Source organism: Camelus dromedarius, chromosome 2, assembly GCF_036321535.1.
Source record: "Camelus dromedarius isolate mCamDro1 chromosome 2, mCamDro1.pat, whole genome shotgun sequence".
Taxonomy (NCBI): domain Eukaryota; kingdom Metazoa; phylum Chordata; class Mammalia; order Artiodactyla; family Camelidae; genus Camelus; species Camelus dromedarius.
In genome coordinates this window covers 51,213,812-51,230,844 of record NC_087437.1, presented here as the reverse complement: position 1 = coordinate 51,230,844, position 17,033 = coordinate 51,213,812, and the positions used below count along the sequence as shown (strand labels likewise).

At 49.4% G+C, this 17,033-nt stretch overlaps 1 protein-coding gene and 1 long non-coding RNA gene across 6 annotated transcripts in view; both read left to right on the top strand.

Moving 5' to 3' along the window:
- Positions 1–2,548, top strand: part of ABCC5 (ATP binding cassette subfamily C member 5) — a 75,529-nt gene extending 72,981 nt beyond the window's left edge. For all 5 annotated transcript variants that reach the window (XM_010976365.3, XM_031452210.2, XM_031452205.2 and 2 more), the window contains one exon: positions 1,084–2,548. In XM_010976365.3, coding sequence (XP_010974667.2) covers positions 1,084–1,185 — 102 coding nt within the window. In that variant the 3' untranslated portion in view covers positions 1,186–2,548. The remainder of the gene's footprint in view (positions 1–1,083) is intronic.
- A 2,684-nt stretch (positions 2,549–5,232) lies between these two features.
- LOC135318897 (uncharacterized) lies at positions 5,233–15,162 on the top strand. Its single transcript, XR_010377304.1, has 3 exons — positions 5,233–5,257; positions 11,781–11,818; positions 15,044–15,162. It is a non-coding gene; the product is annotated as an uncharacterized LOC135318897 (long non-coding RNA).
- The last annotated feature ends 1,871 nt before the right edge of the window (positions 15,163–17,033 follow it).

Here is a 17,033-nt window from a genome sequence, read left to right as displayed (position 1 = left end):
CACAATCTGGACCACTTAGCTTTCCTCATCTCCTGCTATTTCCTTGTTAGTGCTGTTGGCTAAAACAGTCTTGCACCCCCTAAGATTTTTCACCTCTGTGTTTTCTTTTTTTTCTAACTGAAGTATTGTCAGTTATAATGTGTCAGTTTCTGGTGTACAGCATAATGTTTCAGTCATACATATACGTACATATATTCATTTTCATATTCTTTTTCACCTCTGTGTCTTTACTCGTATAGTTCCATCTACCTAAAATACCCTTTCCTTTTGTTCCCTCTCCCATATGTATCTGCTTATAATCTGCCTATCCCTCAAGAAAGCCAGTGTCTACCTTTCCCCTTATGGTGTAGGATGTCTGCTCAAGCACCCAACGTCCTACTCTCATACAACCAGTCCTAAGGAAGGACACCTTGTCCTTATGCCTATCTCTGTGGCAGGACAGTCTGTCCTAGAAGCACCCAGAGATGTCCCTTTATCTCTCCTTGGCCAAAGATATGTCATATGCCTCTTTTGCCAAAGTTGTGTCATATGCCTTTGCCTGCAGCAAGGGATTCTGGGAAAGTGAGTATGTGGCCTCTGTCATGGGAGGCAGGTTCTGCCAGCATATCGTTCAGTTTTCTGAAGTCCATCAGAGGGATGGATAATTGACTGAGTTGACCCCTTATACTCACTTCCTTTTTTTTTTTGCCAGCTAGGCATCTGTTTCCTTCTATAGGTTTAGATCAGCTTGCACAACAAGATGACATTTGCCTGGTAGGCCTCTGACTTGAGCTAGTTTTTTTTCCCCTGCAGCTTACAGAACCTTGTTGATTGATTCCTTCATACCCAAGGCTGAAAGAATTGAGATTTATGTGAAGGAGGTTTGGAAGTCTTTCTCTCTAACTTTTCTTTTAACTAAACCCTGGCTATTAAAAAACAAACAAACAAACAAAAACATTTGGGCATGGCAGGGCTAGTTGAATTGTCACCTTGAGTCCATCTTCAGGGGACTTTGGGCTTTGCCCCTCTTCCTGACCAGTGGATCCTCTAAATCACCCCAAGTGTCCCTGAGTCACATTCTGATGCAGTCTCTTTCCTTTTCAGGTGGTGGAGTTCGACACCCCCTCCGTCCTTCTGTCTAATGACAGCTCCCGGTTCTATGCCATGTTTGCTGCTGCAGAGAACAAGATTGCTGTCAAGGGCTAACTCCTCCCCGCCGCCCCCACGTCTCTTTTCTTTGGAGCATTGCCATTCCCTGCCTGGGGCGGGCCCCTCATCGCGTCCTCCTGCCGAAACCTTGCCTTTCCCGATTTTATCTTTCGCACAGCAGTTCAGGATTGGCTTGTGTGTTTCACTTTTAGGGAGAGTCCTATTTTGATTATTGTATTTATTCCATATTCATGTAAGCAGAATTTAGTTTTTGTTCTTAATTGCACTCTAAAAGGTTCAGGGAACCATTACTATATATGTATCAGAGGCCTATAATGAAGCTTTATACGTGTAGCTATATCTATATATAATTCTGTACATAGCCTATATTTCCAGTGAAAATGTAAGCTGTTTATTTTATATTAAAATAAGCACTGTGCTAAGAACAGTGCAGATTCCTTTCTATCATTTTTGTACAGTCTGCTGCACTAGAGATCTGGTTTTGCTATTAGACCGTAGGAAGGGTAGCACATGTTCTTCCCCAGCCGATTGTTTCACGGTGCCGAGTTTTCTGGGTGTCCGAAAGGAAGGCGTGTGGCAATAGTGGGCCCTCCAGCGACCCCCTCCGCCACCTCCCCATCAGCCGCTCCGGGGTGGGGTGGGGTGGAGCTGGGGCCGCTGAAGGCTGTGCAGAGCGCCGTGAATTCTCAGGGCTCCTGCTTTCTGTCCTGTTGTCACTTCACTGTTTCCGTCGGGAGAGCAGTGGGGCAAAGTCCCAGACCCCCTCTTCACTCGCTCTGTCAGGAATGAGAATCACAGAAGCATTCCTCGGCGAGGTAGGGGTGAGTTTCCTTCCTGCCTTCCTCTTTTTCTCAACAAGCATCAAGTCTGTTCACAGAGTGTCCCACTGCCTCAGGTTCCTAACGCTGGCCACTGCACAGAGCTCCCCGGCTCCTAGACCTGTCGGTCCCAAGCCCGGGAGCCCACTGCTGCTTTTCTCAGTGGTACTTCTTCGTTTGCCGGGTCCCATGCCTCCACAGTTCAGTGACAGGGTTCAGGATTTTGTGGGTCTGTTCCCCTTCCTCCCCGCGGTTGCCGCACAGTCTCTTTCTCTCTCCAAAGTCTGCGACTTTAAGCAGCTCTTGCTAATCAGTGTCTCACACTGGTGTAGAAGTTCTTTGTACTGTAAAGAGACCTACCTCAGGTTGCTGATTGCCGTGGTTCGGTGTGTTCCTGCCAACCCCGTTTGTGCTGTGGGGCCAGTAGCTCAGGTGGGCGTGGTCGCTGCTGTCATCCGTCGAATGGTCAGCGTTGCATGTCGTGACCAACTAGACATTCTGTCGCCTTAGCATGTGTGCTGAACACCTTGTGGAAGCAAAAATCTGAAAAACTGAATAAAATTATTTTGGATTTTCTAAAACTCTTGGTGTATAAGATAATTCTCTGGGAAGGGAGCAAGATGTCTCTGAATGGCTTTGGAGGACTGGAGGCTTGGGTCTGAATATCTAACTGTGGAGTGACAGAAGGGAGGGACCAGTCATGGGGCTAGCTGGTTGCAAAGCGTGCAGAGTCCAGCTTGCCTGGAAGGGTCTGCAGTGGGCCTTCATCCCTACGGCCTGTGTCCCTGGGCGTGGTTGCCAAATAAAGCTTCTGTGCTGCTAACAAGAGGGTGGGGAGTGGGAAGGGTTGTGGGGATGTGGGTGGTTGTGGTGAAATATGTCTTAAATGAACAGTTTGTTGAGGGCTCTCAGCAATTCAAACAGCGTAATTGCCCTTTCAGCCAATTCATTCAGATTGACTAATTGAGGATGAAGTGCCCATTCTAAAGGGTACTCATTCTAAAGTTTCTCAATATATCGTGTTGATTTCAGCCAAGAAAGCTTTTAAACTATTTGGTATTGGTTCTGGTGAATCATCAGAAATCATAGCTCAAACTCAGCCCTTTTTGTAAACCACTGTCTTTATAATGCAGGGGCTTGGCTGTCAAGATAAAAATTTGGTTCCTCAGTAGTCACTGTCTGTGCTACCGTGTTGGATGCTGCAGATATAGAACATTCCCATCATGGAAAGTTCTGTTGGGTGGCACCAATGTAAGCAACCACTTTTTTGGATGCCTTGGATTTACCGTCCAAGAAAGGTAGGAAGGTCAGCAGGAAAAGCCCTACATGCTCGTTCTAGTCAAACTCTGCTGCTCATGACACTAACTTCCTGTTCAGTTCTGTCCTCTCGTATCTCTTGGGTCTCCTCCCATTGCTGTAACCTGCTTTGCCCCCTTAAAAGGAGGCACTTCCCTGCCTTCTGCCCTCTCCCCTTGCTCTCTTGGCATGGGTTCTTTCACTCCCACCAGCACAGAGACAAACCTTCAACTGTGGGCTTGGCCTCTCGGTACCTATCTCCAGCTGCCCGCTGAGTGCCGCCACTGGGCGTCTCTAATCAGACTGCTCCTTGTCTTAATTAGTAGTCCCTCTGACCGCCTTAGTCTTTCAGGCTGGAAGCCTTGAGTTATTTCAACTCTTCTGCCCCTTCCCAATAAATTCAGTCACTCCCAGGTCCTATGCATCACCCCTACCACCCCGTTCTATCTCCCTCCACCCTAATTAAGACTCACCTCCCTCCCTCCCTTTTTTTCAATGCCGGTACTGGGGATTGAACCCACGACCTCATGCATGCTAAGCAGGTGCTCCACCACTAAGCTATACCATCCACCCTCCTTTTTTTATATTGTATTTACAGCCTCATAACTAATCTCTCTGCCTCCTTGTCCTTCTTCAAACCAGTGTATATACTACTGCCAAAATACAAACCAAAAATGCGTGTTGGTCAAATACTTTACCCTCAAAATCTTCAAGGGACAGTTTCCTATAAAGTGGCCCATATTCCTTAGCTTGGCAGTCAGGATGTCCATTATCTGGTCCCAACCCTCCTTTTCTGCTCAGTATTCCTAAAGGTAAGCCAATATTTTCACATCTTTAAGTCTTTACTATTTTCTCAGCCTGGAATCCCTTGATATTCTCTTGTCAAATAAAGCCATGTTTTCCTTCTTAAGCTCAGTTCAAATACTATCTCCTCCACAATGTTCTTTTAATTAAAACCAAGTTCCTCTGGGTTACTACAACACTTTGCTCGCAAATCTATTTTAAAGTTTATTTCCTTTTTCTTTGCATATTATGGTTGATCATTTCCTTATATCTCAGCCCACGTATATAAACTTGGAGGCAATAAATCATATTTGTATACCTTATAATTCCTAGCTGAACTATTATGTTTTAAATATAGAAGGTGCTTAAGTATCACATTACTCAGCTAACTCTTGACTCATGTCTTACACATGGATGCTCATTGAATATTTGTTAACAGAAATCAGTGTTGCAGGCTTTCTTTGTGGTCACGGCAAAGAAAAAGAATTTCATTTCTTTAAAGAGACAAAGACAAAGTGACATTGAGGAAAAGAGGCCTTTATGTGGAATGACTTTGGGAAAGCCAGAAAGTTAGAATGCCCAGCATTTGAGGTGTGGCTTAGTGATGTGACGGCTCCTTTCCTACCCTTTTCCTAATGGATCACCTAGAAATGGGGCTCAGCATTGAAAGTATGTGAGCCACAGCCTGGGGAATGGGGGCGGTTGGTGAGGGGAGCAGGCTCAGCTGCTGAAACCTTACCTTGCACTGATCGTTGCCTACATGTATTTTTTTTTTTTGTATTATAAAAGTAATGCATGCTTTTTGTACAAAATTTGGAAAATGCAGATAGATGCAATGAAGAAACTCCAAATTGCCTGACCCTATTGTAGCAGAGTGTGTTTTACAAGTACAGCTGTAGCAGCATCTCCCAACTCACGTGCTTTCCTGCAGTGTGACCTTGCCTCGCTCCCATCGAGAGGCAGCCCCTTGAATCTGAGCAGGCTCTGTGACTGCTTTAACCAACAGAGTATGGTGATTCTGTGCCAGTTCTGCACAAAGCCCTTTTGTGCCCTAGCAGCTCTCACTTCCTGCCTCTTGGGAGCCAGCCACCATGTAAGCAGTGCAACTCCAGCATAATGGGAGATTTACAACGCACGTGGAGAGAGTTCCTGGAGGATGCAGTACTGCATGGAGATAGAGTGAGGCCAAGGAGTACCAAGACATCAGACATGTGAGTAAAGAAGCCATTTTGGAAGTGAAAGCTCCAGCCCCAGACATCCCAGCTGATGCCACGTAGATCAGGGATGAACTGCCCACTGAGCTATTCCCAAACCCTTGAGCAAAATCAATTTTTTTTAAGCCACTACATTTTTTTTCTTTTTTTCTGTTTTGTGGGAGGTGGGGGGATTAGGTTTATTTATTTATTTATCTTTTAATGGCCATACTGGGGATTGAACCCAGGACCTTGTGCATGCTAAACACTGGCTGTACCACTGAGCTATGCCCTCCCCCCTTAAATTTGATTTTTAAAGGCAATTTCCACATCACTGTTTTGTGCTCTACCAGATCATAATTCCCTGTGTCCAAGTAGAGAGTCAGAGCAGGCTAACTGCTGTGACAAACCAAGCTTTCAGCAGCTTAACACGATGACCCCACTCCCGTCACAGAGACGTGTGGTGCTGGGAGGGGTGGAGTGAGGGTTCCACTCATGCAGTCACTCAAGAACCCAGGCTTCCTCCCCCTGGTCACTCTGCCAACCTCTAGGCTTGAGGTCCTTAACCAGATCCTCTGTGTAGGCCTAGTAGGCTAGGGAAGAAAGAGCATGGAATGTTGAACAGGAAGTTTTTGTAGGCTAGGCCTAAAAATGGCATAGATTGCTTCCCCTTAAATTTTGTTTGCTAGAACTCACTTATGCAGCTGCAGCTAGCTGCAAGGGAGGCTGGGTGGTGTCTAGCTGTGTGCTCAGGAGGCGAGAACTACCTTGAAGACAAAACAGCTTTGGTGAACATCTAGCCATCTCTGCTGCAGGTAATTAGTGATCTGTTGGAGCCTGTCTAGAGGTATAAAAACAAAATACTAGTCTCCTAAAATCCTCATGTCTATTTATAATAGGTATTGACTCATTGTGTTTTAATTAAGGTTTTAAGCATAATGAGCTTTATAACCTATCTGCGGTGTCACCTTCAACAAGAAAAGAGAATACTCATATTATCTGAGCACCTGTGTGCTAAGCATTGTGCAAGCACCTGCAACATGGCCTTATTTAATTTTCTTAATGATTGTACTGGGTAGGTGTTGTTAAACATCCTGTTCTGATGAGGAAACAGTTCTGTGAAGATTAAGTCCTCTCAGGTCACGCATCCAGTGTGTGTACATTACGTAGAATTCAAACCGAGACAACTTGATTCCAGACTTCTTAGTGGTTCTCTCTCATCTCATGACCTCAGCTTCAGTTGCTTCGGGACTAAATGCACATGCTGGACCAGATGGTCTCTAAGATTTCTTGCAGTTCCAATTCTATGATTTATGTGGATCAACAAGTATGCCCTGAAAAACCTGGATCCCGGAAACCTCATTTGAAACTTAGCTCCAGAACCGGCGATCCCTCCTAGCTCCCACGAGGGAGATGGTGTGTATCTGGAGGCTGCGGATCACCTCTTTTCCTGGAATCTTCTCCCTCTCCTGCTGCTGTCTCTGGCCTGGGGCTCCTGTCCCACCCCCTCAGGTGGACTTGGTATAGGAAGACAAGCCAGCTGGAAATTGGTCTCCCACAGCCATGACCTGGCCACCTTCCAGAATAGAAGCCCCATCACCTACCTGGGGCCAATGACAGACAGGGAGGCCTGTGAGCACGTGGTTGTTGGAGCAAAGACGCTTGGTTCTAGGGGCTGAGGGACACTGTTCTGACCTACCTTTAGTGTCCTTGGCAAAGAATCTAGTGGATGGTTGACTCAGTCTGACCACTGATGAGAGAAAATGTGTCAACTGGCCCACCAGGGGTCCTCCCCTACCTCATCCCCATTGGCCTGTGAGAGAGGTCTTCCCTCCAAGCCCGCAAGGAATTTTAGGCACTCATTTCTCCTTCCTGTGTTACTGACCCCAACCATGTCTTCCCTCCCAGCTTCCCAATACCTGGACTCTAGCCTTTTCTGGATTTTCCTTGCCCACCAAAATATTCATTGAACATCCATTAAGTGCTAGGCACTCACTCTTCTGGACACTGGAGACCAGAACCAGACACATGGAGCTTACAGCTGAAAAAGGAGACTGAAATAATGTGCTTTCTGTATCTGTCTCTTTTTCTCTCCCTCCCTCCTCCTCCATGATTGTCTGTCTCTTGTTCCATCCAACCGGCATCTGAGAGCAGCCGGGATCTCTCATCACTGGGGAGGTGCCTGGGCCAGTTCTGGCCAAGGTGGAACAGACACGCTTTCCTCCTATCAGAGGTGTTCTCTACCTTGAGGTCATGCATTCTGACCTTGAGTGTGGTAAGCTCTAAAGGTCTAATATAATGATTTGGGCACAGGGCTGGTGCCAATAAAGGCCTCTGGGTCTTGGGCCTCCCTGAGACAGCCACAGGTGTCATCTAGCACCAGACTGCCTGGACTAGCCCATCAAGTGCCTCACAGAGGCATGGCCAAAGCCTTGAAGCAATCAGTGTAAGTGTTTTGCTTAGAGCAGCTTTGGTGTTTATTTCCTTTGGGAACAAGCAACTAGTCAAGATTGCAGGGGCTGGGCCCTAGCCACACACCATGTGATACAACCACTGGCATTCATGTTAGATAAGCAAAGCAATGTTTGACTAAGTGACATGATACCACCCGTTCCCAGATGTGATGGGGTTCTGCCCGTAAATCACACCCACCTTGGGGAGCCATTTTGAATTCACCGAGAAACCACTCCTGGTTTCAAAACTTTGTCCTCGGCCAGTACTAGAGTCGCTCTCCAAAACAGGCCCAGAAGGAAAGCTGCTGCTGCCTCTTCCAGAAAATCTCTGCTGACAACTTTGTCTACTAGACAATAGTCCACACAGCAAATTCCTTTCAGAATTTGGTATCGGGAAAGTTCTCTGCCTCTCAGTGGGGATTCTGGAACATGCTCCATCCCCCTTCTGATTCTGGCTGACAGGAAGCTTAGGCACTGTAAGTACATCTAGCTTAATCCGCCATGAGATTTTGGATCTTTCCTTTGGATTATTTAAAATATATTTAATATTTTAAATCAAAGCTGCCATAAATCTTGTTCAGATAAGAGGAATACGCTGAGTATAATGAAAACATCGTTCTGGTTTGATGAATAATCCAGCTACCCCCGGAGCTCTGGGAAGGCAGGAGGCAGTGGGTGCGGGTGTGCCCATGTGCATGAGTGTGGGGAGGGTGTCAGCTGCCCTTTGCCACATTCTTCAGACACCAAGCCTCCTCCTGAGCCCTGGGATCCTACCCCCGGGGCACCACAATGGCGTGGGAGTGTCTTTTGCTACCCAGCTTCCCCTCTTCAAATTGAGGTTGAAAGAAAGCAACTCCCTGCGGGAACACTCAGCAGAATACTTCATGCCAAGATTTCATTCCAAACAGTCAGACATCACATCATCATTTCTCTACCTACAAAGCCCGGGGACTTACAGAGTCGGAGGCTGTAGGGTGTTCATGGGGAGAAGTCAAACTGAGATACACTGGAGAAAGAAGGAACGCACAATTAATAATAAAATGTGCAAAGCAGGGCATGTCCTTCAGGGCTGGCCGTTGCCCTGGTTTCCTGGATATGATCTTAGAGTCTGACCCTCCTTCAGTTAGGGATCCATGGGTCTCCCAACCTTCCCCAGAAATAGCTCCAGTTCTTTGGGGTTGTCACCCAACTGTCCAGAGGCCACCTGTATTTGTTCCCACTCACTCCCAGGAGGCACTGGGCACACTGTGTAAATTCAACACAAATTGGAGAAGTATAAGTCTCCCTCTTTATTCGTGTGCATGGAGATAAGTTGGGGGACCTCTTCTACCTCACCTCTCCTCAGTTTTTTTATCTCTAGTGGTCTCTGTACCTCCTTATTTTTGTCTCTTCCCCCCTAGAGTAGGGGAGAGATGGGGGTGGGGCTACAGACAGCCCAAAACTTGCTGGAGTGGGTGTGGGGTGGAACATCCTCCTGGCACTGAACATGGCTTAGGCCCAGGGTTGAGGTAGATCTAGAGGTGGGAGAAGGCAGCCTTTTATCTGAGATCCATCACATTGCAGGGGGCAGTCTATTATGGAAATTAGCTCCTGCCTGAGGCAGTGATATGCTCCCTTCTCCAAGGGCCCTGAAGGGGGTACCCTTGAAGGGGGAGGGGAGAGAAGGGAGGATTGGAAAGGGCATTTCAGCACTGAAGAAGGGCCTCCTGGGTGCAGCATCACATGGGTTGCAGAGGCAGAGCTGGGACCAGCCTGGGCCTGTGAAGGAGGCCCCTACAGCTGTGTCAGAACCTCTGGAAGCATGAGCAGCTCAGGGTGTCTCACTTCTGTTTTCACTTGGCCTTTAGTAAACTTCCTTTTGAGTATGTTGGCTTGTCCTAGCTGGAAGGCAGCCGTGGAAAGAGAAAACTGAACTTGGAGAGAGACGATCTAGGTTAGAATTGTAGCCCTACCACTTTCCTGAGCACATCAGTTCACCCTTGCCTCCTTCATCTGTAAAGCAGAAGCAGTAATGTTACCCAAAAACTGCATTTGCCTCCTGGTCGATGTTGAGCCAAAAGACACAATCAAGCCAAAGAGGGGGGGAGAAGAAAGGATTTATCATTACTTGCTGCAAGTAGGGAGAACACCAGGGATCTTTCCCAAATCAGTGTCTCCCAGAATAGCAACATTGGGGAAGATTTAAGCTAAGGGTTCATGCAATTTATGAAAGGGTTTGGGCGGTCGGTGGAGTCCAAGCTTTAGCTGATTGAAGTTATGAGGGTCAGAAAAGGTCATCATCAGCATCCGTTAGATTCCAGGAGAGCTGGTGGTTGAGCCCTTCAGGCTAATCTTTACCACTGAAACCGAACTGGAAGTCTTTACAACTAATGTATTATCTTTGCTCTTGTTATTTCTCTTGCCTGATAATAGTCATTTGTTCTTGCATTCTTTTGTTCTCTTAAGATCATTAATTACTGAGCCCTGTTCCACGACAAGCATTGTGGCCAGGCTTAGATCACAAAATGGCTTAGGCCAAAAAAAGAAAAAAAGAAAAAAAAGGCTTCTCTTATGTCAAGAAAGCCCTGCCTGATTTTCTTTCTCTGGGGACCCACTACCTTATCTGCTTACAGTAACACCCTTCATGGTATTATAGAAAGGATTGGTTTAGAAATTTGATGGGCAAATACTTCACACAGGGAAGATGCTCAACCAAGACATCTTTAGTTGATTTGAGTTGTTCCTAAAGGAACAGGAGATGGAGCCTGAGTTCTATCCACCCTTGGGCTAGAATGCAAAAGCAGAAACAGGGAGCCCCATAGCCTGAGTGGCGATGATGGCTGGGATCATAAGGAGACCACATATGAAGGTACAACTTGAGGGTGGGCTACCACAGGGTCAGACAAGTTCTGCATGGGGATGTCCTTCTAAATGGGACCCTTGTGGCCCACCTCCACCATTTTATTGGGGAGCCCACACCTCAAGTCCAACAATGAGGGCCTTGGCCAAGCGATGAGGCAGGGGCTAGCATTCTAGGGCCTCCATTCCTGGTCCTGGACCGCCATCCCTGGAATCTGACTTCAGTCTGGCCCTGTGTGCCAGGTGTGTCTCTGTTCAGGAGCCACATCCTACCCTCAGGAACCAGACGAAGGGGAGGAAGTTTGTCATGCTTAGGAATGTTGACCTAGTCTCCTACTAGGATAATAAATTTCTGGGTCTTAAAGAAAAGGTTTCAAATGCTATATCTGATTTTGAGGAGGTTCTGAGAAACATTCCTGGCCAAGATACCAGATGACAGGTGGACCCAAATGGAATGTGGTCACTGGGTCACAAGACGTTTGACAGACCCATCTCCAAAAGCAGAGTCACCATCACAGACACTGCCCAACAATGTGCACCTGTACAAAAGCCTCTACAAAAACCCTTATGACCACTAGCACCACCCACCCCTGCCACTTTCAAAATGCCATCCTCACCTGCCCAAACTGCCAAAACCATGTGAATTAAACAAAAGTCTGGAATGGTGTACTAAGTTTCATGCGAGATATTCCAAGGTCCCTGCACTGTAGTGGGGATGGAAGGTGGTAAAACAAAAGTCTAGATGTGTGTGGAAGGACCACCATGAAGCAGCTCTCATGCAGGGGAGGCTGGTGTGCTCACACAGAGGAACATTAAGTGCCATGGGACTGGCCTTGGGGGCCATTAGGTCCTTCTGTCTGTGAGTCCACGTTGCTCAGTGACAACTCAGGACATGGTATCTGCCCTGAGGACTTTGCCATATTGCAGAAAGGATGGAGGAGACACCCAACATGGTTAACAGAACCAAGGAATCAAGCCAGAACAAGGCAAGGACCACTGTGGCAGACAGTGCCGGTGTTTAGAGGTAACAGCTAGACTGGTGAGGTTGACTAGAGAAGCATTTAGAGAAGTGCAGTCTCCTAAGCAGCAGTTTGAGGAAGAAGGAACATGATTTGTTGGAGAAGGGAAGGCAGCTCATAAAAATCAGAATGCAGCAGTTTTGTGAAATTGCAGCAGTAACAGTATTTGCACCAGCATGTACGTTACCCACATGCACTTTCGTTTAACATCGTCTCATCTCATCCTTCCAGCAACCCTGTGAGGAGAGCATCCTTGTCGTCACACCCAGGTGAGATAGGCCTTGAAGACAGATAGAACTTCTAGAGGTGGAGACGTGGGGGAAGGCCCTCTGAGCGGAGGGAACTGTATGGGCAAATGCGTGGAGATGGGGAAGCACTGGCTGTGTTGATGGGGAGGTGAGTGTTGGGTTTTCCATGTGCAGAGTGAAGTCTGAGAACCTTTGTACTGAAGGTTCCTGAGCAGCATGGATGGCATAAGCACCCTGCTCAGGAAGATGCAATGAGGGCAGCAAGGGGGGGGGGGCGGGAGGGAGACTGGAGATGGAGGCCCATTGGAGGCTACTTCAAGAGGCAAGATGGGAAGTAAGAGGGTCCTGAGCTAGGGCACAAATCGGGGTGACAGTGAACACAAAGCTTTCCAGGTTCATCCATGTTCTAGCATGTATCAGTACTTTTTATGACTTTTTAATGGCTGAATTGTAGTCTGCCGTATGATTATACCACATTTTATTTACCCATTCATCCGTTGACGGACACGTGAGTTGTTTCTTTTTGGCCATTATGATTGATGCCGCTGTGAACACTTGTGAGCATGTTTCTGAGTGAACATAGGTCTTCATTTCTCTCAGGTGTACACCTAGGAGTGGCATAGCTGGGTCGTGTGGTAGCTCTAGGAGTAACCATTTGAGGAGCTGCTAGATCGTTTCCAAAGCACCTGAACCATTTTACATTTTCTGTGGGATTTCTTGCCTTCCAGTTTCTAATAGGACTTGACCAATGGGAGACACATTACATTACAGACCTCAGAGGGTGGAGCTGAGTGAGGATGGGGTGTTTCTTTCATAGAGGATTGACGTAAACCAGCTGCATCCCACTACTGAGGCCAGAGCTCTTGTCAATGACAGAGTCACTGGTGGGCCTCCACCAAAGTAGGGCTCCAGGCTCTGTTGACATCTCTTGTCTTTTGATTTTTTTTCAATTGTCGTAATATACACAACATAAAGCTTACCATGTTAATCATTTCTGAGTATACAGTTTAGTGGCATTAAGTGCATTCACATTGTCGTGCAGCCGTCACCACCATCCATCTCCAGAACTTTTTCATTTTCCGGAACTTAAACTCCACAGCCATTAAACAATGCCCCCTCTCCTTTTTAAGCCTCAAGTGGGCAGGGCTCCCTGCCGTGGCTGCCCTCCAGCACTGCACTGTGCCTCATGGTTTCCCTAATCCCCTGCCCACACACATTTGTAAATCCCTTTATTAAACTATCCTCAATTTACTTAATTCGAGTGTATCATTTATCTCCTGCCTCTCCTGATACAACAACTCTGTGAGGTGGTGGCTACAGTTATCATCTCCATTGTACAGACAAAAGAACCAAGGCAGAGGGAGGCTGAATAACTTGCCCAAGCTCCTCATCTCATAAGGAGAAAACTAGGATTGATACCAAGCAGTTTGGCTCCAGGACAGTTGAGATAAAAGCAAAGGCTACTTGACTACTGACCAACATGGGGGCCCCCTCGCAGGTGTAGAGGCCGAGCTGACCAGAAGCTGGAACCAGGATGGGGTTGATGGGGAGGCTGGTGAGGCCTCCAGAGAGGCTGCTCAGTGCCCGGGCAGAGGAGAACAGGAAAGAGGAGCCCAGTTTTCATCATACCCCGAGGGGAGACAATGCTGCTGCTAAAGGTTGTCCCCCATCCTTCTCGGAGCTGACCCAGGTGGTCGGCTGAAATTCCCTGGCAGAGGCTGAGAGGACCCTGACTGGGGTTGAGCTCCATGGGCCAGAGGTGAGGCTGCTGTGGGAGTGAAGGTGTCTCAACATGTCCCAGGCCGGAGCCCTGTGGCCCTGGGTGGGACCGGTGGGACCAAATGGATTTACTCCGATGTGAAAAGACTCCTGTGATTGCCTCCCTCCACGACGCTGCCTGGGAGCACTGGCATAAAAGCAGTGGGCAGGGGTGGGACAGGAGGGCACCAGAGAGGGCTGAGAGAGGCTGGAGTGCACTGGAAGCCCGGGGGCTGGAGGCCAAGGGGTGAGGGGAGGCTCAGACCCGAGATGTTCTTCCTGCTCAGCGGGCTGGCTTTTCTGGCCATCTCCTTCCTGCTCCTGAAACTTGGCACCATCTACTGGGAAAGGGGCCACCTTCCTCCTGGTCCCTTCCCCTTCCCCATCCTTGGAAACCTGTGGCAACTAAGCTTTCAGCTGCACCCAGAGACACTGCTCCAGGTAGGGACTCCGTCCTGAGTTGGAGGCCCTCCAGAGGAGCCGGCATACGGACCCTCCGTCTCTCTTAGTTCAGGGACACTAGAAGGAAGGAACTGTGGTCAGATACACATGGGGGTAAATCCTCCTCCGGCCACCCACTCCCTCTATGGCCTCAAGTCTCGCTTTCCTCATCTGTCAAAGGCAGGCTTGTTGGGGGATAGCAAATATTGAATGTAAAGACTTTGCACAAAGCTCACCGAACAGGATTCTAAGGCAGAAGTCTGCTGCCAATGTAACACAGGGGAGAAAACTGTTTTAAAAGGACTTTGCTCCAGGAGGGCACTGTTTGTGGCTGGAAGGAATTTTCTGAAAAGCCACTTGGGATGGGAACTGGGGAGAACGGGACACCCCAGGGCACACTCAAGTAACACTGCTGCACTAAGTCCCCTTCTAGGGTTGGTGGATCCCACCAGTGGGAGGGCTTCTGTTGCACTGAGGGGGTTTGAAATCCAGGTCAGAGCTGAACGGCTTCTGAGAACTAGAGAGCAGGAGACAATCCCTTCCCCATGGCAACACTCAGCTCTCATCAAGGTTGACGAAGTATTTTTAAAAATTCTGGTTGAAGATACTACATGACTGCGATCCCCAGGCTCCTCATGCAGTAGGAAAAGCACGTTAGTGAGGGAGCACTAGTGTAAAGGCCACACTGGACACGGAGCCCTGAAGAAAGTGTAGTTATAATTTAATATCATCTGTAAAATGGGTAGAGCAAACCCACCTCCCAGGATCGCTGGGGTCCAAACCGGATGTTCCGGGTGTAAGTGCTGGGCCCTGACCTGACTAACCAAAGTGCACAGGGAGCCTGCAACCCCAGCTGGCACCAGTGCTGACCGTGGGAACCCGGGGTTTGGCTGGTATGGGGAATGGGGTGGCGGGTGCTCTGAGAAGGCACACCTGAGGTGAGGACTGGGTGCCCGAAGAAGGTGGGGACTCATGCCAAGGCGAAGGCCCCGGGGAACGGGGCCAGCTGTGCTTTCTCTACAGCGCTGGGTCCCTGTCTCTCGGCAGCTGGCCCAGGCTCACGGCAGCGTGTTCACCGTGTGGGTGGGCCCGACACCCGTGGTGGTGCTGAGCGGCTTTCGGGCGGTGAAGGAAGCCCTGGTCTCCAACTCGGAGCAGTTCTCCGGCCGGCCCCTCACCCCCATCTTCCAGGACCTGATTGGAGAAAGAGGCAAGGCTGCCCTCCCTACTGGGGGGTGACTGCACTTGGGGGATCGAGCCCAGGGTGGCCCAGAAGTGTCAACAGGGAGGAAGCTGCCAGGAGGACTTGGGTCTCCTCTAGCACCTCTGTGTGAGGTGAAGGCACGGGGAGGAACCAGCTCTGGGGTCAGAAAGACCCGAGGTCAAGTCTCAGCCGCTCCCTGCCAGCTCTGTGACCAGGCCAGTCAGTCTCACGCTCCATCCCTCGGTGTACTCATCTGCTAGATGGCGACAGTGACTATTCTCCTCCCAGGGCCGTGGAAGAGATTAAGGGACCCCAGTACCTGAGAGTGCCCGGTACAGCACCTGGCTCAGCAAATGCCCTCCCCTCCCATCCTCCCCCCAGGCTCCGTCTTCCCATCCGTTCTTTATCTCCTCCTCCATTTCTTGTGGGGACTCAAAGGCAAAATCAGCTCGGCGGCCTGGGAGGAGGCCATAGCTGAAGCCACCTTGAGGGCACCAGGTGCGTGGACCCCACAATTCCCAAATGCCCTTCGCCGGAGTCAGAGTACCAGCCCCAGCTGATTGGGAAGCTGTCCTGGGGTCTACCCGCCCGGCCTAGGTGAGAGCCAGGTGGCCTTGGCCTGGGAGGTTGGGAGGGCCTCCTGACTGTCCCCCAGTCTGGGCCCAGGAGTCATCTGCAGCAATGGGCACATGTGGTGGCAGCAGAGACGCTTCTGCCTGGCGACGCTTCGGGGGCTGGGCCTAGGCAAGCGGGCGCTGGAGCTGCAGCTGCAGGAAGAGGCAGCGGAGCTGGCTGAGGCCTTCCACCGGGAGCAGGGTAAGGAGCAGGCTAGGGCGGGCTACCCTAATCCCCCTACAACACACACATGAACATCCCTGCAAGGAGGCTGAGCCTTGGCGTGTGTGTGTGTGTGTGTGTGTGTGTGTGTGTGTGTGTGTGTGTGTGTGTGTGTGTACAAAGAGGTGGACCCTTTGAGGGTCCAGTAGGGGATTTATGAGCTACATCAACAAATAGGGACTTTCCATAAGGCGGACAGACACGGTCATAGGAACATCCAGTCTGCTGGGAAGCCTGAAGCCCTTCTCTACACGTGGGGAAACGTCTTTCCTCAACATCTCAGGCCTTTGACCCCTCTAAAACTTTGCATGTGCTGTTCCCCCTCCAGAATATCCTAATCCACACTCCTTCCCTCCCTATGAGAAACCACTGCTCCTTTCAGACCTGGTTGACATCATCTGCCTAAGAAGCCCTCCCTGAATTATCCCAGGGACAGCTGTTCCCTCCAGCCTTTGTTCTCAGTTGGGACATACCTGCTCCACATTCTAATATGTTTAAATGGTGTCTGTCTTCCACACCCTCCCTGCAAACCCAGTGCCTGTCACTGAGCCTGGCTCATAGAAGGTGCCCAGTAAGCATTTGTTGAGTGAATGAATGAGGACTGAGTATGAATGGATAAGGCAATGAACGACTGTATACAGATTGCATTAACGCTCAGGGCAGTGCTCTTTTTGCCTCCTCACCCTGGGCCCTTCCCCTCTGCTCTCAGGTAGACCCTTCGACCCTCAGGTACCCATTGTCAGGTCCACTGCCAGAGTCATTGGGGCCCTCGTGTTTGGCCGCCGCTTCCTCCTGGAGGACCCTTTCCTCAAGGACATGATTCAAGCCATCGACTTTGGCCTGGCCTTTGTCAGCACCATTTGGCACCGGGTAAGTTGGCCCTTGGGAAGGTAGGTATGGGGACCATTGGACAGCTTGGGGCCCAGGGCAGGCAGGGCTTCTGCCAGAGCCTGGCAGGGAAGGTGTGAGGTTGGCAGAAGGAAGGCCCAGGGCCTG